This window comes from Thamnophis elegans, chromosome 9 (genome assembly GCF_009769535.1).
Source record: "Thamnophis elegans isolate rThaEle1 chromosome 9, rThaEle1.pri, whole genome shotgun sequence".
Lineage (NCBI taxonomy): Eukaryota > Metazoa > Chordata > Lepidosauria > Squamata > Colubridae > Thamnophis > Thamnophis elegans.
Window position 1 is genome coordinate 5,274,190 of NC_045549.1, and position 27,942 is coordinate 5,302,131.

A 27,942-nucleotide genomic window follows, 5' to 3' on the forward strand; every position below is an offset into this window, starting at 1 on the left:
GGTTGAATGCTAAGAAAAGAATAACTCAAATATCTGATGCCTTCTCCCCCTGTTGCATAACAGAGCTACAAGTAGTTATAAATTTCCCATCTATAATGACTAAAAATGCTATGTTACGTGAAAAGAAATTTACCGTTGTAGAAATCTATTGTCTATCAATCAAGAGCCGAGGTGGCGCAGTGGTTAAATGCAGCACTGCAGGCTACTTCAGCTGACTGCAGTTCTGCAGTTCGGCGGTTCAAATCTCACCGGCTCAGGGTTGACTCAGCCTTCCATCCTTCCGAGGTGGGTAAAATGAGGACCCGGATTGTTGTTGGGGGCAATATGCTGACTCTGTAAACCGCTTAGAGAGGGCTGAAAGCCCTATGAAGCGGTATATAAGTCTAACTGCTATTGCTATTGCTAAGTCGACCCGCCATCTATCACTAAAAAGAAAGGTATCAGGTAATCCCAAGAACAAGGCTCATTTTCAAAGCCCTCTGTTAAGAGCCTGTTATTGTATTTAACCACAAGTTCACAAACGGCTTCCAAAATTTCAGAGTTTTCTTGTGGCATCAGTGGCAGGGTTTGATGATCCAGTTCTGTGCAGATTTTCACTATGATCCAGCTCGCTAGCCAAATTAGGGCCATCTGTTACTATATTATAATTATACTGAATTTTTGAGCTGTTTTTCCCCTTTCTAGTAGTTAATGAAGTAGTCTGTGACCCATGAAAGATTCTGCAATGATATTTCATTTTTAAGGTAGACTGTTTGTTACTTGTTTGTCACAAAGTTCAGGGAAAAAAAAGACGAAGCTAACACTGGTACAGTGACTGGTCCATCTCTGAGAAAGTTGGTCAGTTAGTATCGGTGATCTAAATCAGAGGTCTCCCAAACTTGGCGACATTAACATTTGTGGACTTCAAGTCCCAGAATTCCTCAGTGTTGAAGCCCACAAATCTTAAAGTTGCCAAGCTTGGAGATCCCTAATCTGGAAGGGTGTCTCATTAGCAGAAGCTAAAGCACAAATAATTGGATTCAAATGAAGGCCAGAATGGATAACATTGCATTTTTAAATGATTTTCCTACTTAGGGGAAGTGGTGAGTGTCGGAGTGGTATGTTCATAGACTGGAATAGACATGGCAACCGGTCAGCCAATAGAGACTGTTTGGATAGATATGGTAACAGGTCAGCCAATTGGAACTGTTTGGAAACTGAAACAGTGTTTGCTGTGTGAGCAACAAGGAGACAGCTAGGAGCCTGGGCGTGGTTTAGCTCTGTAGCTCTGAGTCTGTGAAAAGCTCTAAAACTAGTCTGCTGCTCTGAACTGAAATTGTTCTCTCCTCTGCTTGGTTTTTACTTGTATTTACTACCACATTGAAAAACATGCTTTTTGGTATTGTATATTTACTTCACGTGTTATATTATATATAAAGAAAAGTTAATAAATCCTGCTGAATCAGCTACTTGTGTGTGCTTTCTGGATATGATTGCTGCAACAAACTCTGCAAAGTGAGAAGCTAACTCAAAAGTTTGCAATCTTGACAGGTCTTAAAATTACATGATTCTGTGTGGTTTAATACAGGCCATCATGGCTCAGCTTCCTCAGGAGGAGAAGGCGAAAATAGCTGAGCAGGTAGAGATATTCCATCAAGAAAAGAGCAAGCTGGATGCCGAGGTGGCCAAATGGGATGACAGCGGGAATGACATCATTGTCCTGGCCAAACAGATGTGCATGATCATGATGGAGATGACGGACTTCACCAGGTAGGTCCATCAGTGAAGTTTGTCCTTGTGAGGGTTGTCTATGGAGATTCTCAGTCACCCAGATCACGTTTGTCCCAAAGGTTCTGTTCCAAAGTCAACTGGACTTTCTTGGACTTTTTCTTTGAAAACATTTTGCTTCTCATCTAAGAAACTTCTTCAGAAGAACTGAAGAACTGAGATGCAAAACATTTTCAGGAAGAACTGAAGAAGCTTCTTGGATGAGAAGCAAAACATCTTCAAGAAGAACTGAAGAAGCATCTTGGATGAGAAGCAAAACGTCTTCAAGAAGAACTGAAGATGCTTCTTGGATGAGAAGCGAAACCTCCTCAAGAACTGAAGAACTTTCTTGGATGAGATGCAAAAAGTTTTCAAGAAAAACTGAAGAAGCGTCTTAGATGAGAAGCAAAATGTCTTCAAGAAGAACTTAAGAAATTTCTTGGCATGAAGACCAGCTGGGTCCCATTGGGCAAATCACCAGGAGATGGTGAGTTCTAGTCCTATCTCAGGCACAAAACTCAACTTTGGGACAATCACCAGGAGACAGTGAGTTCTAGTCCCACTTTAGGCACAAAGCTGACTGTAGGCCAGTCACTCTCTCTCAGCCCAACTCACCTTACAGGGTTGCTTTAGGGAAAATCGGAGGCAGAAAGAATGATATGTATGTTCATCACCTTGAGCTACTTATAAAATATTAATGATGTAATAAAGATCTAATAAACAAATTAGCCGAACAGCCAAATGAGCAATTACAAAAATAAATAAGAACAACAACAACAATAATGATAATAATTAAGGCCATTAAGGCCAAAATCGAAAAATCTTCTGATGATGCCAAATGCAGACTTTGCAAAGAAGCTGATGAAACTGTTGATCACATACTCAGCTGCTGTAAAAAAATCGCGCAGACTGATTATAAATTGCGCCACTATTCAGTAGCACAAATGATCCACTGGAATTTGTGCAAAAATTATAATATTAAAACAACAAACTGGCGGGAACATCAGCCTGAAAAAGTCACCGAAAATCAGATGGTCAAGATCTTGTGGGATTTCCGTATACAAACGGACAAAATACTGGCGCATAATACACCAGACATCACACTGGTTGAGAAAAATAAGGTTACAATCATAGACATCGCAATACCAGGTGATAGCAGGGTCAACAAGAAGGAATATGAAAAAATCATGAAATACAAGGACTTAAAAATCAAAATTCAACGATTATGGCACAAACCAGCAGTGGTAATTCCAGTGGTAATTGGCACACTGGGTGCTATTCCAAAAGCACTGGAATTGCATTTAAAACAGTTAAAAATTGACAAAATCACCATCAGTCAAATGCAAAAAGCCGCACTGCTTGGATCCGCACGCATATTACGAAAATACGTTACGACGTCCTAGGCCCCTGGGTGGGGCCCGACTAGTAATCAATGCCAAATCCGGCGAAACAACTGGCCGCTGTGATACAATTGTATAATAATAATAATAAAAATCTGAAACCCAACCAGCATTTTAACAATTGACAATGTTCAATTTTGTGCAAGTGTAAAGCTGCCTTCTTTTATGTCCATGCTGAACTCTGATCTATTTCCGGATTGGATCTGGCCAATTTTACATTAAATCCAGCTTGGGGAGCCCGGGGGGGGGGGGGGAGGGAGGAGGGGGGGGACGCTGAGCCCTTTCGCTCTTTTGCATTTCCTCCAGGAATACCCTCTTAATGAACACTTTTAAAAATGCATCTACAATTAAGTTCAGGAGCTCGGAGGCAAAAATGAGACCAAACTGCTGGCAAAGCATTTTGGAGTAGCTGTAGATCTACACTGCCTCCCTCAGCCCCCCCCCCCCCGCCCCAAAATCTCCTAACCTATACTCTAATAAGTAGTTTAAAGAGCATGGTGTACTAAATTGGGGAAACAATCATCCCGCAGTTCTGCAAGAATATGAAAAACAAAAATGAAAGCGTTGATGCACTTTTATAGAGGAACTAGCTGATAACATGGCATTGCCCAGGGATTTATAGACATCGAAGCATTTGTCTGTCAGGGAGCCATTGACAGGGGCCTTTCTTCCCCCTACTCCCATGCCCATCATCCTTGCCCCTCTCCCTTCCCTCTCCTCTTTCCCGTCCTCTCTATGATGCTGGCACTTTCCCCCGAAGCATTTGCCTGACAGGGAGCCATTGAGAAGGGCCTTTCTTCCCTACCCCCAGGCCCATCATCCCAGCTGACTACCTATCAAGTCCTTTCCAAGGACACGACCACTATCCATCTTTTTTTTTTGTCTTGCTTATCAACAAATGTTAAGTCTGGAATGCTAAGTGGCAGGTGTCTGTCTGTCTGTTTGAATTCTAAACTCCCAGAGCAATTTAGCTTTATTTATTCATTTAAATGTAATAATTTATTTTTGTTATTAGTGTTGTTTTGCATGTACACTGAATGCTTCTGTACTGGAGACAAATTCCTTGTGTGTCTAATCAATCGAGCAAATCCAGAGGTACTTCACAAGAAGAGTCCTCCACTCCTCTGCTAACAATAGAATCCCTTGCGCCACCAGGCTCAAAATTTTGGGCTTGGACAACCCAGAACTATGCTGATTAAGGTCTGACCTAAGTGTAGTACACAAAGTTGTCTGCTACAACATCCTACCTGCCAACGACTACTTCAGCTTCAACCACAATAATACACAGGCAAACAATCGATACAAACTCAGGATAAACCATTCCAAAATCTATTGCAGAAAATACGACTTCAGCAACAGAGTGGTCAACGCCTGGAATGCTCTACCCAACTCCATTGTTACATCCTCAAACCCCCCCATAGCTTCAACCTCAAACTGTCTACCATGGACCTCATCCCATTCCTAAGAGGTCCGTAAAGCGCACCAGCGTGCCTTCTGTCCCTGTCCTACGGTCCCCCATTTATTCGTCCCCATTTCCTGTGTCCATGTTTATACTTAAACCTGTTATCTCGTACATGTTTGACAAACTAAATAAATAAAGGATCGCACTTGACCAGATAACGTATTCCCGTTCAAATTCATTTCCATTGCTTTGTTCCCAAGCATTCAGTCAACGGCTCTCCCCTTGTATCTTCTAGGGGCAAAGGACCACTGAAGAATACCTCCGATGTCATAAATGCCGCCAAGAAAATAGCAGAAGCCGGTTCCAGAATGGACAAACTGGCGCGGGCGGTTGCCGATCAGGTAATTTCAGAGCTGCTCTCGAGATGATCCTGAGCAGCCGAGCGAACCGTTTCTGCCCAACGTCATGATTGCGTGTATGGAATTGGAATGTGTTTCTTTCTGATTAAAGCAGTTTTCCTTAGCAAAGGTGCTGTGTATATATAATAGAAACAACGCAAACACAGGGAGAGGGAATGTGTGTGAATCCTGAATTTCCAATTAGTATGCTAATTGGCTAGGTTGCCTCTGAGAATTCTGGGAGTTATAGTTCCTAAATATTTTCATGGTACCTGATTGAGGGTGGGCCATGAATTTTTTTCCCCCCACCTTATTGGTCTGACTGAGGCTTCCCAAGAGCAGGAAGCAAACTCTTTGTCCCGATAAAAACGCCTTTTATTAATTGACTGTGCATTCTGCTCATTCACATCCATCAACGTCTTTCAAGGGAGGATTTACAATCACAGACCTTATCTGGCTTGGAGAGCTGCCAGGCTGATCTCTGCAAAACTTGGCAAGGAGTCTCGGAGAGTCACGAACCAATGAAGCGAACTCATTGTCTCCTGCAAACTCCACTCCCCTTTCGCTCCTCTTTTATTTCCTCTGGGAGGGGACATTCATCGTCCACCTGTGGCCTTACTCCCAAGTCGACCCCTGTTCTTTAGCTCTTCCCTTCCTCTGGCAACTCTGCACATGCACACACTGGGAACAGGCTCCAGCTGTTCTTCTGCCCCACTGATGTCTGACTCGGAAGGCAGCTGATAGATACGGCTCTGGCCCCCTCTCTGCCTCCGACACAGAGCCTTCATCGGAGCCTTCCCCAGACTCCAGGACTGGCCCAGGTTCCTCCCCAACCTCCTCACTGTCCGAATCTTGCGAGCCACAACACTTATTAGGATTACATCAAGGAGAGTTGTACCGGTAGGTAGTCCTTGACATATGGCAGCAATTAAGTCTTCAGATTTATGTTGCTAAGCAAGACAGTTGTTAAATGAGGCATTTAACAACTGTCTTGCTTAGCAACATGAATCGTAAATGCCTCATTTAACAATCTTTCTGGCCACAGAAAGTTTTTTAAGTGAATCACAGAGGTTGGTAAAGTAATACCATGGTTGTTAAATGAATCTGGCTTCCCCATTGAACTTGCCTGTCAGAAGGGCCCTTAAAGGTCATCTAGTCCAACCCCCTGCTCACACAGGAGACCTGTCCTAGGGATTCGAACCTATATTTCTCATTCTATTTACACCCATGGAGCCAATGGCTTTTATATGCTGAATTTCCTGACCTGCCATTGTTAGGTTTCCTGTAACCCAAACTTGCAATTAAACCTGGGTATATAAATAATGGGGAAGCTTCAGCCAACAGTGAAAATTTTGAATTTATGGTTTGAAAAAGGACAATGGTCAGGGAATTTCGCAGCAGCTATCCGAATGAAGTCAAAGACACTGACGTGAACTTGTAGTTTTAGAGAAATAAATATATTTAACATTTATACTTGTAGCAAGCAAGATAATCAGGAACAGCAGAGCTGGCGGCATACTCAGACAGCGAGGAGGTTGGGGAGGAACCTGGGCCAGTCCTGGAGTCTGGGGAAGTCTCTGATGAGGGCTCTGCGTCGGAGGCAGAGATGGGGCCAGGGCCGCCCGACAGTTATCAGCTGCCTTCGGAGTTGGAGATCAGTACGGCAGAAGAACAGCTGGAGCCTGTTCCCAGTGTGCGCATGCGCAGAGCTGTCAGGAGAAGGGAACAGCTAAGGAACAAGGGCCGACTCGGGATTAAAGACACAGGTGGATGGTGAATGGCCCCTCCCAGAGGGAATAAAGAGGAGCGAAAGGGGAGTGGAGTTTGCAGGAGACAATTAGTTCGGTTAATTAATGTGAAGATTTGTTCATGACTCTCAGAGATTCATTGCCAAGTATTTTCTTGTACAGCTGTTGTGTTTGGAAGATATCAGCCTGGCAGCCCTCCAAGCCTGATAAGGTCTGTGGTTGTTAATTCACCCTTGAAAAGCTGTTTGCCGGGACTTTGCTGGATGCGAATGAGAGGAATTCACATGAGCTTCATAAAAGGGGGTTTCGTCAGGACAAGGAGTCTGCTTCGTGATTTTGTGAAGCCTAGGTGGAACACATCATGAGGTAAATCTAAAACGGTATACAGAACGCGCTAAAGAGAAAAAGGGCGAGAAAAGAGGGAAACGCCCTCTTTGTACTCACAGCGACCAATCAAAGCATAGATTGCCTCATGCATGAGTCAGCACTCTCTAACTACTCATCTACAACTACATGTTCTGGCCCATTGTACACTTTACTATTCCCGCTCCTACATTCAATATCCTAACTACATCTCTGTCTTTAAAACAAACCTTCCACACCTGCTGATATTTAATTGATTGTTTAAAAGTGAATCTGAGCAATGAAAGGTTTCCACAATTTCTTTGTTGGTTCTGAGGAATATCCTCAAAAGTTCACTAAAAAAAAAGCACCAAGCAAATCACAAAGGGAACCCATAACTACCTGTCAGTGATCTAAAATAAAAATCAGAAACAGCTGCTCAGCGGAGCTGGGAGTACCAGCAGAATTTTTGAAAGTATCATTATTACTGGTTGGATTTTTTTTTTTAAGTCGCTGAGGTTATTTGTCTTTCCTCAGAGCCTCAAAACCGGGGAAATTTTATCGAAGTTTTGAGACCCCCTTTGTGGCGTTAACTTTTTTATAGGCTGTTTCATTTTTAATTACGGCGCTAAAGAGAAAGAGGGATACAAAGTGGGGGGAGAGAGTTTTAATTTTCTCTTTCCATTTGAGGCTTTTGTAGTCTCTCTGGAGGATTTAATCTCAAAGTATATTTCAAATGCAGGATCTCTGGAGTGGAATAAATGCGGCTGTGCTAAATGGCAGCTAAGTAAAAAAGAAAAAAAAAAGACCTCCGGGATTTGGACTTGAAAGATGAGGCAACTATGGGAAGAGAAAGAGAGAGACGATTTCCTGGCATTATCATATATATGGAAGAGGAGATTAGCCTTAACTACCCCAGAGAATTCTCAAGGGGGCTGATTTAAGAGAGAGAAAAAATAATATGCAGTATGTATGGAGCAGGTTGCCCGCCTGCATATTTTTTACTCACATTTTAATGGAACACGTGAATTTTATTCTACCAAAAGGCTATGAGATTTGTTACTGGTTTCTTCTAAGTTCTCTGAAGAGTGATTGCAGAAACTGCAATCTAATCTAACTAAGAGAAGGACGAGAGGTGACATCACAGCAGTCTTCCGACATTTGGAAGTCACAGAGAAGAGGGGGGGTCAACTTACAACTTACAACAAGAAGGCACGACTAGCAACAATGGATGGAAACTAGAAGCAACCTGGAACTAAAGAGAAGTGAGCACAATTAACTTGTGGAAAAGCTTACCATCAGAAGTTACAGGTGCTTCACCGGAGTGTTTTAAGAAGTGGTTGGACAGCCATTTGTCCAGAATGGTGTAGAGTCTCCTGCTTGAGGAGAAGGCTGGACTAGAAGACCTCCACAAGGTCACTTCCAACTCTTATTATTCTCTTCAAAAGTTAAAAAGACAAGAACTATGAGAGACATGATAGCAGTCTTCCAGTATTTGAGGAGCTGTCATAGAGAAGAGGGGGTCGACCTATTCTTCAAAACATCCGAGTGCAGGACGAAAAACGGATGGGTTGAAACTAATCAAGGAGAGATCCAACTTAGAACTAGGAAGAAATTTCCGTCAGTGAGAAAAATTAATCCGTGGATTAACCTCCTTACTGGAGGTTTTCAAGAAGAGACTGAACAGCCATTTGTCTAAAATGATACAGGGTCTTCTGCTTGAGCAGGGGGTTGGACTAGAAGACCTCCAACTCTGTTATCATATATTCAGTTCTAATATTCATTTACATCTCCTGTTTGAGGTGAGAATGATCCAGATGTGAAAATGTACAAAATTATTCCCAGTTGGGTCAAACAACTCTCAACAGGAGTGACCAATGTCATAAAGTATGTTTCCATGTTTTCCAGTTATCTTTATCAGTAGTAGAGCCCAACTGGATTTGAACTGAAGCCCATCTGGCTTTATTCTACTGTGTTTCCCCGAAAATAAGACAGGGTCTTATTTTCTTTTGACCCCCGAAGTAAGCACTTGGCCTTATTTTCAAGGAGGTCTTATTGTTTTTGAGGTGCAGGAGGAGGAGCCGAGCGTGGTCACCTCATGGCTGCTGCTGTGTGGCAATATTTTGGGGGAGGGCTTATTTTAGCGCATGCGCTCAAAAGCCCGATTGGGCTTTTTATCCAGGGAGGTCTTATTTTCGGGGAAACAGGATAGGTAAGGGTGTCAAACTGGTGGCCGGCGGGCGAGATGCATCATGTGCAAGCCACACCCACCCCAGCTTTGTGAAAGGAAAATAACATTGCGATACGTCACATAACAGCAACATGACGCAGCAAGTTTGACACCCGTGTTCTAGGTAGTCCTCAACTTACCACTTCAATTGGGAACCAGAATTTCCATAGCCAAGCAAGGCGGATGTTAAATGAGTCACTCCTGACTTTACGACCTTTTTTTGCTGCGGTTGTCAAGAAATCCTCTGCAGCAATTATGTGACTTATGCAGTCATTAAATGAATCTGGCTTCCCAAATTGCTTTTGCTTATTGGAATCTCACTGGGAAGTTTGCAAATGGTGATCACATGACTCCAGGACCCTGCAATTGTCATAAATTCATGCCAGTTGCCAAATTTTGATCACGTGACTGACAGTTGTAAGTGCAAGGACTGGTCATGTCACTTTTTTCAGTGCTGTTGTAATTTCGACGAGTTGCTAAATGAATCAAAACAAGGAGTCCTTGTTATGGTCCGCCAGCAGCCAGCGAATCTGGCAGCAGATTCGGACAGTGAGGAGGTTTGGGAGGAACCTGTCTTGGAGTCTGGGGAAGGCTCTGATGAAGGCTCTTTGTCGGAGGCAGAGAGGGGGCCAGGGCCGTCCGACAGTTATCAGCTGCCTTCGGAGTCAGACATCAGTGAGGCAGAAGAACAGCTGGAGCCTGTTCCCAGTGGGCGCATGCACAGAGCTGCCAGATGAAGGGAACAGCTAAGGAACAAGGATTGACTTGGGAGTAAAGCCACAGGTGGATGGTGAATGACCCCTCCCATAAGGAATAAAGAGGAGCAAAAGGGGAGTGGAGTTTGCAGGAGACAATGAGTTCAATTCATTCCGGTGAAGATCTGTTCCTGACTTCTTGCCAAGTATTGCCTCTTACAGAGTGGCGTTTGGAAGATATCGGTCTGGCAGCTCTCCAAGCCTGATAAAGGTCTGTAGTGGTGAAATCTCTTGGAAGACTTTTGGCCGGCACTTTGCTGTAAAGGAACTCACTTTAAACTAAATAAATGGGGTTTTATTGGGACGAGGAGTCGGCTCCGTGCTTTTGGGCAGCCTCGGTCAGAACAGTCCTCTACTTCATGCAGTAAATTTTTCAGTTTGAAGAGTGGGATGAATTTTCTCCCATTATTTTTCCTTCAGCCTTCATTGGCTTCCTTTGTCCTAAACCAACCTTGAGCTCATTATGCTTCTAGATAGGAAGGTATATTGTTTCGACAGATAAGCTTGCTGCTGCTTGCATGAAAAATGACTTCAGCTGCAAGGTTTCCTCGGAAGGAGCTGTCTCCTCTAAGACTTCATTAAAACTAGAGGGGCAAAGGCTTAAGAGTTTGGAATTTCATCCACCCCCTTCACCATATAGGAACCTGTTGTGGCCCAGCAGGAGCCGTTGGAGCTGCCGATGCACTCCGATAGTGAGGAACCCTATGAGTCGGCTATGGAGGATGTGGAGGACCCTGGGCAGGGTTCAGACTCTGAGTAGGGACTAGGGAGGCTGGTTGGCCACCAGGAGGCGCCTGAGGCAGGGAGCAGTGGGGAAGATCAAAGGGAGTTTGTCTTGACGCCCGGCAACAAAGGGCGGAGGAACAGAGGCAACAGTTACGGAGACAGACTCTTAAGAGATAATCAAGCCCAGGTAGTTGTGGCTTGGCTTCTCCCAAGAGAGTATATAAGAAGAGACTTTGGGAGGAGCCAATTTGCAGGACACAACCGTTCATAACAAGTTGGAGAAGCTCTTGTTCGTATTGTATCTCTTGTCTGTGGTAGTCTGGGTTGCTGCCAAGGTCTTGCCAGTGAGTCGTGTTGACCTTTCTTTCAGCCAACAGGATTGTAATTGCTGTAAATAAAGAGTGGCAAACTTCTAAGCCTGTGTCGGCGTTAATCACCGGACGGAGGAGGGTCAGAACAGGAACCTATATATTTGTGTTGCATCTGGTCATTGCCTTTGTGCCCTTGTGTTCCACTTGCACTGTGCACGTGTATTGACACAAGATAATATTTGTAGCTCAGGGTTGAACTGGGGTCCCTGGTGCTCTCTGAGCTTAGTGATTTTCTTGCAGACATTCCATGACCCAACTAGGTAACATCATCAGTGCTATGAGGGAGTGGGGCATGTGAAGGAGAGGAGGAGAATGATAACGACTATTGTGAGGTCCCTGGTGCTCTCTGAGCTTAGTGATTTTCTTGCAGACATTTCATGACCCAACTAGGTAACATCATTAGTCTCTCCTCTCCTCCTCCTCCCTCCCTCCCTCTCTCTTTCTCTCTCACACATATACACATCCATCCATCCATCCATCATCTATCTATCTATCTATCTATCTATCTATCTATCTATCTATCTATCTATCTATCTATCTATCTATCTACATTATATCTATCTGTGGGCTCTTCGGTGCTCTCTGAGCTTGGTTTTTCTTGCAGATGTTTCATTACCAAACTAGGTGACATCAACTGTACAGTGGTGACAGTACAGTAATCAATAAGATCGGTAGCACTGATGATTTTACTTAGCTGGGTAATGAAAAGTTTGCAAAGAAAACAACTAAGCTCCAAGAGAATCAAGAACCCCATAGTGTGAACAGAGAAGAACAGAGCAAGCTACATACTATATGTAGATGACAAATTTATATTCTCTCCAATCAACCAGTGGAACAGAAATTGCCTTTGGAAGTTGTGGGAGCTTCATCACTTGAGACTTTCAAGAAGAGGCTGGACTGCTATTTGTCAGAAATGCTGTAGAGCCTCCTGCTTTTTTTTGGGGGGGGGTTGGACTAGATGACCTACAAGGTCCCTTCCAACTCTGTTAATCTATTAATCTGTTATCCCCAACAATCCGGGTCCTCATTTTACCCACTTCGAAAGGACGGAACGCTGACTCAACCTTGAACTTGTCAGGATTGAACTCCTGGCAGTCAGCAGTGAGTTAGCCTGCAATACTGCATTTCTAATCACTGTGCCATCACAACTCAAATGCTGATCTCTGTTTTTAAAAATTCCCAACAATAGCAATAGCAATAGCAATAGCAGTAGACTTATATACCGCTTCATAGGGCTTTCAGCCCTCTCTAAGCGGTTTACAGAGAGTCAGCATATTGCCCCCAACAATCCGGGTCCTCATTTTACCCACCTCGGAAGGATGGAAGGCTGAGTCAACCCTGAGCCGGTGAGATTTGAACCGCTGAACTGCTGATCTAGCAGTAGCCTGCAGTGCTGCATTTAACCACTGCGCCACCTCGGCTCCACATAAATTACAGTCACATGATTGTGCAACACTGCAAACAGCCTTAAATGCAGGCCACTTGCTGAATGGCCAAAATGCAATTACCTGGTTGTGGGAAAGTGCCACCCATCTGAATTTTGAATTCAGGTCATAAATACAGGCAATCCTTGACTTGCAACCATTCAAAAGTGAAAAAAAGTGTTCTGTGACCATTTTTCACACAACTGTTGCATCATCCTGTGGTCTTTTACAAAAGATTTGACAACCACTTGCCTGAAATAGTATAAGATTTCTTACCTGAGAAGAGGCTTGGACTAGAACAACACCCCCAAATCTTTTGGGCATCAGGGACCGGTTCCATGGAGGGAGGTTTTTCTGTGGACCGGAAGGGGAGTGGTTTTGCATCCCGCAGATTGGCTTGTTTGTGCGGATCAGTTTCTCTGGACTATAAGACCTCTAAGGTCCCTTCCTTAGCCTGTTGTTTTAGGCATATGATCAGAATTTAGACAATTGGCAACTGGTATGTATTTATGATGATGTTGTGGCCTGCCAGCCGCCAGCAGAGCTGGCTGCAGACTCGGACAGTGAGGAGGTTGGGGAGGAACCTGGGCCAGTCCTGGAGTCTGGGGAAGGCTCAGACAAGGGCTCTGTGTTGGAGGCAGAGAGGGGTCAGGACTGTCTAGCAGTTATCACTCGCTTTCAGAGTCGGATATCAGTGGGGCAGAAGAACAGCTGGAGCCTGTTCCCAATGTGCGCATGCACAGAGCTGCCAGTAGAAGGGAACAGCTAAGGAACAAGGGTTGACTCGGGAGTAAAGGCACAGGTTGATAGTGAATGGCCCCTCCCATAGGGACTAAATAGGGGTTAGGGTTGTTTGCAGGAGATAATGAGTTCAATTCATCAGGATGAAGATCTGTTCCTGACATCTTGCCAAGTAATTGCTGCTACAGCGTGGCGTTTGGAAGATATCGGCCTGGCAGCTCTCCAAGCCTGATCAAGGTCTGTAGTTGTGAAATCTCTTGAAAGACTGTTGGCCGGGACTTTGCTGGAGAGGAATTCACTTTAAACTAAATAAAAGGGGTTTTATCAAGACGAGGAGTCAGCTTCATGATCTCAGGAGGCCTAGCTCAGAACGGATGGTTGCTGTGTCCCGGGGTCTTGTGACCACCTTTTGTGACCTTCTGACAAGCCAAATTAATGTGGAAGCCAGATTCACTTACCTGCTGTGCTTAGCAGCTTAACAACTTCAGTGATTCGCTGAACAACCATGGCAGGAAAGGTTGTTAAGTGGGGCAAAATTCTCTTGCTTAGCAATAGAAATTTTGGTCATAAGCCGGGGACTACCTGTGGCTTTTTAGGGGGGCTCCATCACAACTGGTATTAAGTCAAGGACTGCCTGTGCAGTATCTTCGCTTATATATCACTAGCCTTCCTCTCTCTTCTGTACCTGCCCCATAAATTACGTCCCATGTTTCTGCGGGGATGACAAAGCCCTTCAGGCCGCCCTGACTCCGTTTAGCTAAACGGAATTGCGGCCGTGTTGTTTTGATTTGTAAGGCATGTCCAAAGAGTGCCACAGGTGTCGTTCCACCAGTGGAGTAAAAATGGCCATTTTCCAGGTTGCAGTTTGTTATTGGGCTGAAAATCTCTCCTTTCAACGTGGCTCGTTCCCTACCATAAAAGATAGCACATTGTGCACCGGGAGAATTTTATGTGCGATCTGAACCGTATCCTGAGGAAGACGGAAGCAATATATTTTTTTTTCCTGTCTGCTTTACAGTTCATCGGGTAAATGACGAACGGTGGTGGTGCTTGCTTTCTCTGTTTCTCCCTCTTTGGCTTTCCTGAGTTCCGAAAGTATCATTTTGTGGTGTGAAAGAAAGATTTACAATTCATTTTATTCGGGTAGTAGCGCTGTGCTACTGTTTATCCTTTTTCATCTTTCCTACTACCTTCGCCTATTGGCATCTTGTGATTATCTTACTTCGTTCTTTGGCGGCCTGGTTTCCATTTATCACTAACGCTTCCCAGCATACTTGCTTTCTCCAGTGATTATAGACTTTCTCAATCATCCAGGTCATGATTGCCTTTGTTGTGGCCCGCCAGCAGATTCGCACAGTGAGGAGGTTGGGGAGGAACCTGGGCCAGTCCTGGAGTCTGGGGAAGGCTCTGAGGAGGGCTCTGTGTCAGAGGCAGAGAGGGGGCCAGGGCCGTCTGACAGTTATCAGCTGCCTTCGGAGTCGGACATCAGTGGGGCAGAAGAACAGCTGGAGCCTGTTCCCAGTATGCGCATGCACAGAGCTGCCAGACGAAGGGAAGAGCTAAAGAACAGGGGTCGACTTGGGAGTAAGTCCAGATGATGAACGGCCCCTCCCAGAGGAAATAAAAGAGGAGCAGAAGGGGAGTGGAGTTTGCAGGAGACAATTCACTTCATTGGTTCGTGACTCTCCGAGACTCCTTGCCAAGTTTTGCAGATATCGATCTGTCAGCTTTCCAAGCCAGATAAGGTCTGTGACTGTAAATCCTCCCTTGAAAGACTTTGCTAGATGTGAATGAGAAGAATTCCCAGTCAGTTAATAAAAGGGGTTTTTGTTGGGACAAGGAGTTTGCTTCATGCTCTCGGGAAGCCTCGGTCAGAACAGTCTCAACGGTGTTTTTTTCAAAAGGCAGCTGGACTTTTTTTGTTTTTTGTTTTTTCCCATAAAGACTTTTCACTTCTCATCCAAGAAGCTTCATTTGTTCCCACAATAGCAATAGCACTTAGATTTATGTATCGCTTTCCCGGTGCTTTACAACCCTCTCTAAGTGGTTTAGAGGGTCAGCATATTTTCCCCAACAATCTGGATCCTTATTTTACTGACCTCGGAAGGATGGGCAGGTGAGTCAACCTCGAGCCAGTCAGGATTGAACTCCGGACTGCGGGCAGACTCAGCCTGCCATACCACATTCTAACCCCCTGCGCCGCCACAGCCCATGGCACGGATGAAGAACAAACCGATGAAGCTTCTCGAACGAGAAGCGAAAGGTCTTCGAAGAAAAAAAACAAAGAAAACCCAGTTGCCTTTTGAAAAAGCAGCTTTCAGACGCTCTCCGGCGAATGCCCTCGCATGAGATGGCCACAGTAAGTGTGTGAAACCAATCACCAAGCGACAGTCGTGGTGTCAACCCTCAAAGTTGACACCGCAAAGTGACTGTGTTTCGTGGCACGACAAAACCGCGCTCGACTAAAGCGCGCCCGATTAAACCGCGTCGCTGACGTCATCAACAGGGCGACAACAGCGAGCGCGGAGAAAGAAGGGCGCTTTAAATAGCGCTTTGAAAGCAAGCCGATTCAAGTTAAGGTAACGGTTAGGTTTAGGGTTAGCTTTAGGGTTAGGTTAAGGGTTAGGGTTAGGGTTAGGGTTAGGTTTAGGGTTAGGTTAAGGGTTAGGATTAGGTTTAGGGTTAGGTTAACGGTTAGGTTTAGGGTTAGGGTTAGGTTAAGGGTTAGGTTTAGGGTTAGGATTAGGTTTAGGGGGGTTAGGTTTAGGGGTTAATTTTAGGTTTAGCGTTTACAGCGTGCTTCTGTCTCCGCGCTGTTGTCACCCTGTGATGACGTCAGCTACGCGATTTCGTCGAGTGCGCTTTAGTCGAACGCGGTTTTGTGGTGGAACCACTGTGTTTTATCTGCACCTTCAGCATCTCGATAGCAATAAGTCAGATTTTCAGTTGCTTTTCTCTCTTTTTCCCTTCGCAGTGTCCCGATTCAGCCTGCAAGCAAGACCTGCTGGCCTATCTTCAACGCATCGCCCTGTACTGTCACCAGCTTAATATCTGTAGCAAGGTGAAGGCAGAAGTCCAAAACCTTGGCGGAGAACTGATTGTTTCCGGGGTAAGACACTCCTGCATTTTCCTGTTATAGTGTGTCTTAATTTTAAATGAGTTGGTTTCCCTCCCTCCCCTCCTTCTGGAATGCCTTTGAAAAGCCACATTATTCCAGTTTGATGAAGTGACTGCTAGTCATTGCTATGCCATCCATCCAAAGAGCTTCTGCTCTTCACGCCCATTAAAAATATAATAAAACGAGATGTACAATCCATTATTAATAGGAGCTCGGTTTTATATTTAGCAAGGTTGGGCAGCCAAATGGGCTCTCCTTCTCTGATGATATAGGAAAGGTCCCACTTTTTTCTACACACTTCACCTCGTCTAAACTGAGATGTCCTTAAGCCTCTCGGTCCAAGTGGACCTCAACATGAATATTTCATTCCCCTTCCTTTAAGGAGAGGAGACAATACATATATAGACAGACTTGTGGACTTCAAGTCCCAGGATTCCTCAGCCAGCCATGTTTTTTTTTACTGGCTGGGGAATTCTGGGAGTTGAAGTCCACAAGTCTTAAAGTTGCCAAGGTTGGAGCTCCCTGGTGCAGAGGACACACATGTGAGCAAGTTATTTGAGGGGCCAAGACTGATTCTACAACAGCCTGATTTTTCCCCCCTAGCAAAGTAACTAATAAAGCATAATCCTTTCTCCAAAAGAAATGTTCTCCCCTAAAAAAACACGGCCATAGACATTATGCAGGTAGTCCTCGACTTAACGACCACAACTGAGCCGCAAAGTTATGTTGTCAAGTGAAGCGTTCGTTAAGTGGGGTTTTCCCCATGTTACAACCTTCCTAGCCACAGTTATTAAGTGAATCATTGCAGTTTTTAAGTTAATCAGATGGTTGGTAAGTCATTCTGGCTTCCCCATTGAAAGTTTGCAAAAGGGGATTGCGGGAACCCCGGCACACTGCAACCGTCATAAATATGAGTCAGTTGCCAAGTGTCTTGAATTTTGACCATGGGGAATACTGACATGATTGTAAGTGTGAAAACAGTCAGAAGTCACTTTTTTCAGCGTCATTGTAACTTTGGCCACTAAGCAAACCGTTGTAAGTCGAGATAATAATTTTTTTTTGAATCATGATTTGATTGTCTCCTCTGGGCTTCATATCAAAGCCTAATTTTTGGTCCAGGTAGGAAACGTCATCAGATTACCCACACTCACGATCCAGTGTTTTAAAAAATATTTTTAAATTTTAAATTTCACATTCAGTTGTTCGGCTGGGCCATTGAGGTCAGGGATTATTCTGAACTCAGCACGAATTCTGCCGGCATGGCTTACAGCTTTTATCACCTAATATTTCTTGAGCCTCATCCCATCACGGTTAAAGTCATTCTCCTCTAATCCTTCTATTTTTAAATACCGTATTTTTCGGAGTATAAGACGCACCTTCCCCCCCCTAAAAGGGTGTGGAAATCAGTTGTGGGTTGCAGGCGGTATGCCCTGGTATGGGCATACTGGAGCCTGCCCGGAGCACCGGTTACCGTTCCGGTATGGTGCTCTGGAGGGCCCACCCGCTTGCCCTTGCTTCTTACCTGTCCTTCAAGCCTTTGGGGCTTCCGCGCATGTGCATGGTGCATAAAGTGTCTGCGCAACGCTCCGCCAAGCAGCTGGAGCGTTGCGGAGGCTTGCGGAGACGTCGCAGGGAGGTACGGCGCATGCGCGCACCGCACAAATCTATTTGGGTGACTCCGGGCCCGTTCCAACCGTACCAGTTGGGATTCAGAACCCACCAGGGGGGCATTCGCCCAGGTTCGCCTGGTGCACCAGTTGCGACCCTACCTGAATCGGGAGGCTCTCACAACAGTCACTCGGGCCCTTGTGATCTCTAGGCTGGAATACTGCAATGTGCTCTACATGGGGCTGCCCTTGAAGAGTATCCGGCGACTTCAGCTAGTGCAGAACGCAGCCGCGCGAGTGATTGCGGGTGCACCTCGATTCACCCGCATAACACCTATCCTCCGCGAGCTGCGCTGGCTGCCTGTCGATCTCCGGATGCGCTTCAAGGTGCTATTAATCACCCATAAAGCCCTACATGGCAGTGGATCTGGATACTTGAGAGACCGCCTTCTGCCAATTACATCCCTGCGACCAATAAGATCCCATAGACTAGGCCTCCTCCGTATCCCATCGGCCAGCCAGTGTCGGCTGGCAACTACAAGGAGGAGGGCCTTCTCAGCAGTAGCCCCGACCCTTTGGAACGAGCTCCCCGTAGAGATTCGTACCCTCTCCACCGTCCAGGCCTTCCGCATAGCCTTGAAGAACTGGCTCGCCCGTCAGGCCTGGGGATAAGGATAGTTGCCCCTCCCGAATGATGAATGTATGTTGCCTACCATTTTATTATATGTCTCTATCTTGATGTCTGTATTCCCCTTTCCCGGTTTTATGTGAGCCGCCCTGAGTCCCCTCAGGGAAAAGGGCGGCCTACAAATTCTAATAAAACTCTTAAAAAACTCTTTAAAAAACCACTAGTGGAAATATTGCTGAGTCTTATACACTGAATACAGCCATTTTGGGGCCTCCTGAAGCCCTGCCCCCATATCCCATTTTTGCAAAAAAAAAAAAAAGGTCAATTGTTTTAAAAAATGGAGGCTTTTTTGCCTTCCCTCAGCCCCCCAGCAGCACTCTGCGTCTTCAGTGGGGCTGGGGAAAGACAAAAATACCTTCATTTTTGTGAAAAATGGCCCATTTTCTGTCTGTTTTTTCGCAAAAAGTGGGGTGTTTTTGCCTTCCCCCAGCCCTGCTGAAGCCTGCAGAGTGCTTTTTTTTCTTACTTACCTCTTTGAAACCTTGGTGCATCTTATACACCAGTGCGTCTTATAGTCCGAAAAATACAGTAATACAGGGAGTCCTCGACTTACAACAGTTCATTTAGTGACCGTTCAAAGTTACAACGGCACTGAAAAACGTTGACTGATGATTGCTTTTCACAACGATGAACCATTGCAGCATCCCCATGGTCACACGATCAAAATTCAGGTTCATATTTATGATGGTCGCAGTGCCTGCGGGTGGTGGTGGTGGTGGTGCACATGATCACTTTTTGAGACCTCCTGGTCGTAAAATCAATGGAGAAAAAAACCAAATTCATTTAACAACAGTGCCACTTACTTAACAACCGTGGTGATGCACTTAACAACGGCGGCAAAAAAAAAAGATTGTAAAATGGGGCAAAAATTCACTAAACAAATGTCTCGTTCAACAACAGAACATTTGGGGATCGATTGTGGTCGTTAGTTGAGGATTGTCTATGTATGATTCCAGGCCTCTGTGCACAGACACACAGAAAGACATTCACATCCGTCTTCCCAATGACTGTGACGGACACTTCCGATGCAACTGGACAGCCGTTCAGAATAAAGATTTATTTTTTCCTGGGGGAACCTTGTGGAGGAAGAGTCCTCCTGATCCTGCAAAACGTCTTGACCCCTGTGCCAAAGACGGTCCACCAAAGATCTTGATGTTCTTCAAGGTGTGGGAATGAGTCTCCTTTGCCCTCCCCATCTCTCATCACAAGAGGACAAGTTCATTCTTTGACTTGCTGGATCTGCTTTCATCCTCATGGGTTGTGACCAAGTCCACCTACCTCTTATCTGTCCCTCAGTCCCGCTAATGCATCAGCTTGGCTGCCGAGCTTAAATCTCATCCCTGTCCTTTTTTTTTTCTTAGTTAACTTCTGTAGAAGCCATCTTGCGCACATGCTCGAACAGCTTGGTGTGGTTGGCTTCCCATTACATGCAGTGAAACTCAAAACCGCACATTCGCCTTCTTCATTGTGGTGGTCTTCAGCGCCCACTGCTTCACCCACCCACCCACCATCTTTCTGCTTTTTCTTCATTAAAACCATCCGCTGAAGCAGTGCTGCCATCAACTACCAGATAATTGGCATTGTGTGTTGTGAACCTGAAGTCACATTCAGCAACCAGACCCCCCTCCAGCTTTGTCTTCTCTTGATCTTTCTAGTGTTGGTGTAGGATCTCCCTTCACAGTACCTTCCTAGCAGTTGTGATGTTGTGGTATTTTATCAAAGCGCCGGATACTGTATGCTCCAAGACTATCCAATAATATGGATTCCAGCTCCACTTCATCTGTAACTTCCTTGCTTATTTTTATGCTGTTCATCTTGTTCATCCATTCTCTCTTGGATAGCCAGTTGCAAATAAATAAATAAATAAAACTTTGATTTTATTTGCATCAAATAAAAAGCAGACTTTTGCATACAGTACGGTGCTCATGGTTTCCTTCAAAGGACCGACAGTTGGAAAACTTATATATTCACTTTTGGGATTCCAGCTTCTACCCCCTGGACTCCGATGAGATAAGGTACACACTCACTGGTGAAAACGAATATGTGTGCATATTATCTGATGACTGTGTGCTGAAAGTCTATATAAATTGTTTGATATTTGCAGTGTTCCTTAGGGTATTAAATTTAGCAATATGGGTGTGATGCAAAGCAATATTTTCCTGCCATTTGTTCAGGATTTTGTTAAGTATTTAGTATCTTAACAATATTGCATCCAACATTGGTTGCCATGATATAAAAAAAAAGATGTGGAGATTCTAGAAAGAGTGCAGAGAAGAGCAACAAAGAGGATTAGGGGACTGGAGGCTAAAACATATGAAGAACGGTTGCAGGAACTGGGTATGTCTAGTTTAATAGAAAGAAGGACTAGGGGAGACATGATAGCAGTCTTCCAATATCTCAGGGGTTGCCACAAAGAAGAGGGAGTCAAATTATTCTCCAAGGCACCTGAGTGTAGAACAAGAAGCAATGGGTGGAAACTAATCAAGGAGAGAAGCAACTTAGAACTCAGGAGAAATGTTCTGTAAGTGAGAAAAATCACTGGGATGATTTACCTCCAGATGTTGTAGGTGCTCCAACACTGGAGTTTTTAAGAAGAGATTGGACAACCATTTGTCTGACATGGTATAGGGTTCACTGCTTGAGCAGGGGGTTGGACTAGAAGACCTCCAAGGTCCCTTCCAACTTTGTTGTTCTGTCCTATCTTCTGTCCTGCTCTATCTTCTGTAGCTGTTAGATAGAAACACGGTCTCTCCTGATATTTTCCTTCGAAAGACATTCCTCAAGGCTAAGCTGTTTTGAGAAACCTCAATAATTCAGAACTGGGTGGGATTCGATAGGTTTGGTGATATGTATTTGTGACTGAAATTACATGTGTACATTTGTCTAGCATGTCTTATTTGGCAATACGGTATCCAGTTTTAATCACCGCAATACAGAGAAAGATTTTGAAACCCTGGAAAGTATGCAATAAAGATGATAGGGCTGAAGGCTAAACCATTACAATGAGCTGTTGAGGGAACTAGGTTACCTATAGCCTATTGAACCGAGGGACTATGGCAGTGGTGGGATTCAAATAATTTAACCACCGGTTCTCTGCCCTAATGACCAGCAGGGTAGGAGGGGCTCGGTGGTCATGTGACTGGGTGGGCATGGCCAACTCAACATCACTCGCGTTGATGGGCGCTTCACTTTAGCTGTTACAATGGAATAAGGGTTAACCGGAGAGGCAGTTTCTGTAAGCAGGGAAATAAAGATTAGGCTAGAAACAACACCTGAATGTTTCCTTCCTGCCTTCCTTACAGGATTAGCCCTGTGAAGTGGGGAAAAACAAAAGGAGATTTCTTCCAACAACCGGTTCTCTGAACTGCTTAGAAAGTTGCCAACCGGTTCTCCCGAATAGGTGCGAACCGGCTGAATCCCACCACTGCCCTTCCCCCTTGGAGCTCTCAGGTTGCCTTGATGTTGATCCTGACTCCCATGCTGGAGTCCCGGCCACCGACAGGCCACAACACTTAGCAACAGAAACGTTGGGCTCACATTTTGGTCATAAGTCGAGGACTGCCTTCCACTTGATAACGTAAGGCAGAGAGCCATCGGTTGCTCATGCATTTCTTGGTTTTGTGTACATGTGAATTTTACATAAGGTTCGGGAGTTGATGACGAGAGGTTCATTATGAATCAAAGTGTAGGTTGTTACTCCTACAAAAATGCAAAAAAAGATCAGAGAGTTGAGAGTGACTTTTCTGAGATTTCTTCCAACAACTGGTTCTCCGAACTTCTTAGAAAGTTACCAACCGGTTCTCCTGAACAGGTGCGAACCGGCTGAATCCCATCACTGGAATATGGATAACAAGATAACTGTCTTCCAAAGGGTAGATTTAACTCTCTAAAGCACTTATAGGGCAAGGCAAGAAGCAACAGGTGGAAGCTTATTAAAGAGGGAAGCAACCTAGAACTAAGGAGAAATTTCCTGACAGTGAGTACAATTAATCAGTGAAATGGCTTGCGGTCTACGATCAAGTTATGGAAGTTCCATCACTGGAGCTAGACGAGATAACCATCTGAGTGGGATGGTATAAGGCTCCTGGAATGGGACAACCTGCGAGCAAGGGGGGGGGGGTTGGACTAGAAGACCTCTGAAGTCCCTTCTAGCCCTATGAGTTGATGAAGTTCTATCAAAGAATTTGTAGATGAGAGAACCTCTCGTTCTAATTTCAGTTTCTCATTTTCCTCACCGTATTTTTGCTGGGTCCAGATCTTCATCTCTTTGCAAATAGGGGTGGAAACGGAGTGTGCAAAACACCAGGATAGGTTTTGTACGTTTCTGCATCTTCACGTATTCCACAAAGTGTAAACATTTGACAAGCATTTCTTAAAGGTCATGCATTTCGGGGGGGCGTTTATTTCTCTTCTGCACAACCATTACTTTGGGGGGTTCCCTAACTACTTTGGGTTTAAAGTACCCAAACTTTCAATTTATACCTGGTTTAAAGTAGAAGGTGGCAGATCCACAGTCTTCAGACCGTGAATTTGTATAGATTCAAGAGGTACGGATTTAATTTTCTATAAAGAATTATGGACCCAGTAGTTTTCTTCTACATTCTTGCCATATGCAATCCCTTAAAAAATGAATCTGCATAGACTAAAAAGAATGTGGATTAAGACACGTCCCCTCCTGAGTTAGAGAGATGCTGTGGCTCACTGGCTAAGACGCTGAGCTTGTCGATCAGAAAAGTCGGCGGTTCGGCGGTTCAAATCCCTAGCGCCGTGTAACGGAGTGAGCTCCCGTTACTTGTCCCAGCTTCTGCCAACCTAACAGTTCGAAAGCACGTAAAAAATGCAAGTAGAAAAAAAGGGACTAACTTTGGTTGGAAGGTAACAGCGTTCTTCGGCGTTTAGTCATGCCAGGCACATGACCACGGAGTCATCTTCAGACAGCGCTGGCTTTTCGGCTTTGAAGCAGAGATGAGCACCGCCCCCTAGAATCTGGATAGGGAGATAGATAGATAGATATTTGATGGTTGACTTTCTTGGACCATTTACAACTAATTAGTTGTGTCTTTACCTAAATGGAACATTATTTACCAAGTCTCTACTTTTAACCACAATTGTTAAAAAAAAAAAACCTTTTAATTTAGAGCAAGACAAGAGACTTACACTTTGCAGCCTGTGCAGATTACGGCCTCTTCGCAGCGAAGGAAAAATGCGAATGTGTGGGTGTTATTGTGACATGTTCATCGCACAGAATTATTTCCAATGTGTTCTGACAGCAAAGCCTCTGTGTTGCATATGTTAACTTCGCTTGATGGCGGGATCCTTTGTTGTCCATTAGCACTACGGAAAGGAAACGCGGCGACTGTTGCGAGCCTCTCGCAAGCGTTTTCCCAATATCTTCACAGAGATTGATCTCCTTTTGAACTATGGGAGACTTATGTGCCCCCAAACTATTAATTTAGGTCTTGGTTGCCTGGACTATTATCCAGGAGACGCCGCCACAACAATTTGATAAGCAAGTCAACGGCAGGATGGGGATTATTCGCCAAGTATGGTTGGCTTGTCAACATGTCCGTGATATATAGAAGATGAAGCAGTGATATAGAGGGCAGTGCTATCCGTTAAAATAAGTTTTAGCCACCAATCAATTTCATATTGGAATGGATTTCTTTTGCCCCGAGCAGAAAAATGTCTTGAGATGACTTCCAGAGAACAATCTGTTCTCTGTGGATTTTTTTAAAAAAAAATGAACAAATCTCTCAAAGTACTGCTTGAACCAGATAGATATCATGATAGCAATAGCATTTAGACTTATATACTCCACAGTGCTTCACAGCCCCCTCTAAGCGGTTTACGGAGTAAGCATATTGCCTCCAACAATCTGGGTCTTCATTCTACCGACTTTGGAAAGATAGAAGGCTGAGTCAACCTCGAGCCCATCAGGAACTGCTGTCAGTGAGCAGAGTCAGCCTGTCAATGCTGTGTTCTAACCACTGCGCCACCACGACTCATGTGGGAAATGACTAGTGGTCATTTTGTTAGGTATGCTGTAGATGTGGCAAGTTTGAGAAAAAACTTGATGCACATGGAAATATTCTGGAATATTCCAGAATATTCCTGGAAATGAGAAGGAGTAGCGGTGTATTTGTGTCACAGGATCAATGGTGGGTTGCAGGCGGTACGCCCCGGTACGGGCGTACCGGAGCCTGCCCGGAGCACCGGGTATCGTTCTGGTATGGTGCTCCGGAGGGCCCACCCGAGCTCCTTACTTGTCCTTTAAGCCTTTGGCGCTTCCGTGCATGCGCAAGGGCGAATACAGCACCTGCGTGATGCTCCGCCAAGCAGCTGGAGCGTTGCGGAGGCTTGCAGAAGTGGCGCTGGCAAGTACGATGCATGTTCACGCTGTGTGCGTCCATGTAGGTGATACCGGGGCCGTTCCAACCATACCGGTTGGAACGGAATCCAGAACCCACCACTGCACAGGATATAAGATTCTATTATAATAGTCAGCTTAATCAATAGACTAGATAGTAGTAGTCAGATTCTGCTAAATCCATTTATCACAGTAATGTGAGCTTTTTAAAAAGATTATTTTATTCCACCTTTTTATTTGTAGAAATAACTCAAGGTGCTGAATATACTCAATATTCTTCCTCCTGTTTTCTCCACAACCACCTTGTGAGGTGAGTTTGGATGAGAGAGAAAGAGTGACTGCCCCAAAGTCAGAGGTAGGTACCCCCCCACCATTTTGGCCCTGTTCGACCGAACCAGTAGTGGTATGGTGGCTGGGTCGCTGAAACCAGCAGCGACACAGGCCTTCCACACCCCCAAATTGGTTCCCCGATCACTATCTTCGCCACCACCATCTTGTTTTTGAGTTCCGTGCATGTACAGAACAATTTTAATTGAACTGCGCATGCGCGTCTAGTATGCGTCCAGCCCGCACACAAAAGCAAACTGGCAGTAAAGCTGGCCAGAACCCACCCGTTTTCAAACTGAAAACAGACAGTTTTCATGCCCAAAGTGGGATTAGAATTCACCATCTCCTGGTGATTGGCTCAAAGTCACCAGCTGGCTTTCATGCCTAAAGTGGAACTAGAACTCACTGTCTCCTGGTTTCTAACTTGTTACCTTAAACATTAGACCAAACTGGCAATTGTTCAGCAATTGATTCTTTAACAAGAGTTCATAAACTGGAGTCAACATGGAATAAATATAAATTGACTAGCTCGATACCCGTGCTTCGTGACGAAACTATGTGATTGCGCAATGCGGGAGAAATCCAGTTCATTCCGGTTCAATCCGGCGGTCAGTGATTGAAACACATAAGGGAATATTGCTCCCGCCACTTTGAATCCGGAAACAGTTCCATAGGTGGAAGGCATAAGCATTTTGGTGAGGTATCGCTGTTTAGTATTGTAAGGAATCCCACACCACTCCTGAGTGAAGGAGTGGAACGTCTGCCAGTTTGAACTGAGGTAACGGAATGTGAGGCAACTCACAGTTGGAACAGAGTTCTTTTCAGGTGGGGAGGGGGAGTAGACTGTCTAACTCTTTAGCATCAGAGCCTGCTACTATAAGGCAACTGGCAGTTGGAATGGAGTCCTTTTCAGGTGGGGAGGGGGAGTAGAACTCCTTAGCATCAGAGCATGTTAATTACTGTATAAGAAATACTAATGATCTGATGGTCATTCTTAGCGAGCATCTAGAAGCCGAGAGGAACATATCTGCCAAATTACAAGTTTGTAGGCTTTACGGTTCTGAAGATTTCATGATGAGTGAGTGGCATTTGCCTTTTATGTATATAGATTGCTGACAGTCTGGAAAATCTATTTTATAATTTCTTTTGTGAATATTTTAGTTGATATTGTATGGTTTCCTGGGGTTTTGATTGTGAAAAATTGGGATTTTAATAACGTATCTAAAACAAATGCTAGATTCCTGGGGAGGGTAAAACACATATTTTATTGCAATGATTTTTTTTTCCTGACTTCTGAATATCTTCATTGGCACCTTTAGCATAAGATGTGCTTCAGACTTCTTTAACACTTTCAAACATTTTCCTTCCTTAAATGCGTTGCTACATTCACCCGGGTGACCTTTTCTTCCGCACAAAAATATGTGTCCCTTCTTCCTTTCTTCAAGGACAGTGTTAATACAATTACGATTCTCTTTTAAGGGTCATTGTTAAAGCAAACACTGATTTCCCCTCCAGCCTTTATCCAATAATTTTACACCAGAAGAAATTACTTCGTGTGCAATCATAACAAAAGCAGTAATGACTGGAGATTCTAGGTATTAAAAAAAAAATGTGGATGGTTTTATTTACATCCACCTTGTTTTAAATTATAGGTCTTCATCATTCCTATACATTTCATCGTGTTGGAAAATCTTTCTTTGTTATTTCTACTTCCTTTCCAATAAAACTTCTGCTCTCTTATTTATTTAGATTATTTATTGATAGAATTCTATGCAGAGTCCCCTTCGTGGTGATAGAGTCATCCTGATAGATTATGTTTTACATTGGATTGTCATATACATCTCTCCTCTAATTTCCTCTTTCGACTTTTAAATTATTGGCTGTATCTCTCACTTCCCAAATCTTACTCTTACATTTCTTATTTTGCTTTTAAAAAAAAAACCCATCCTGTGTCTTGAGAAACATCTGGGTGATATCCTATTCCAAAAAAATGTCAAATGCAGCTTTATCATTGCGAAGTAGCATTGAAAAAAAAATCAGATCCTTTCTTTTCATCTGTCATTTTATTGTCTCAGGTTCTTCTTCAAGAAATTTCTGGATAAGAGTTTCTTTTAAACATTCTTTTACATCAGAAAAAAAAAAAATAGAAGACCCTCCACATTAAAATCCCGGAAAGGCGCTGCTTGTGAAGTCTTTTGTTAGCCAAATCAGCGATTCAATTTTTTTTTTTTAAGTTCAGAAAGTTACGTTGACACAAAGATCAGATATTTCATTATCCATCATTTCCTATTCAAGCCAAGCATTAAACTAAGTCTCACAAGTTATTCTTCCCCCTGCAATATTTGCCCAGGGCTTTTGACATATTAATGTTCTTTCGTGGTTAAAGAAACATCCTTCTTTTAAGGCTCCCTGCGAGGCAAGAATTAAAAGAAATGAAAATGCCATTGCTTCAAATCTGTCTACCATGTTTGGGACAGCTTTTTGACTCCAATTCAGAGGTGGGTTGCCAATTTTTTTACTACCGGTGGGGCGCGCTCGTGCACGCACACACG

The 27,942-nt window shown here is 44.3% G+C and overlaps 1 protein-coding gene across 6 annotated transcripts in view; it reads left to right on the top strand.

Annotated features, from left to right (window-relative positions):
* The window catches only part of CTNNA2 (catenin alpha 2), a 459,621-nt gene that overhangs the window by 400,804 nt on the left and 30,875 nt on the right, over nt 1-27,942 (top strand). For 4 of the 6 annotated variants that reach the window (XM_032224164.1, XM_032224163.1, XM_032224165.1 and 1 more), the window contains 3 exons: nt 1,568-1,749; nt 4,844-4,949; nt 16,258-16,392. In XM_032224164.1, coding sequence (XP_032080055.1) covers nt 1,568-1,749; nt 4,844-4,949; nt 16,258-16,392 — 423 coding nt within the window. Of the gene's footprint in view, nt 1-1,567; nt 1,750-4,843; nt 4,950-16,257; nt 16,393-17,794; nt 17,796-27,942 lie in introns of all 6 variants that reach the window. The other 2 variants (XM_032224166.1, XM_032224168.1) reach the window with 2 other exon arrangements.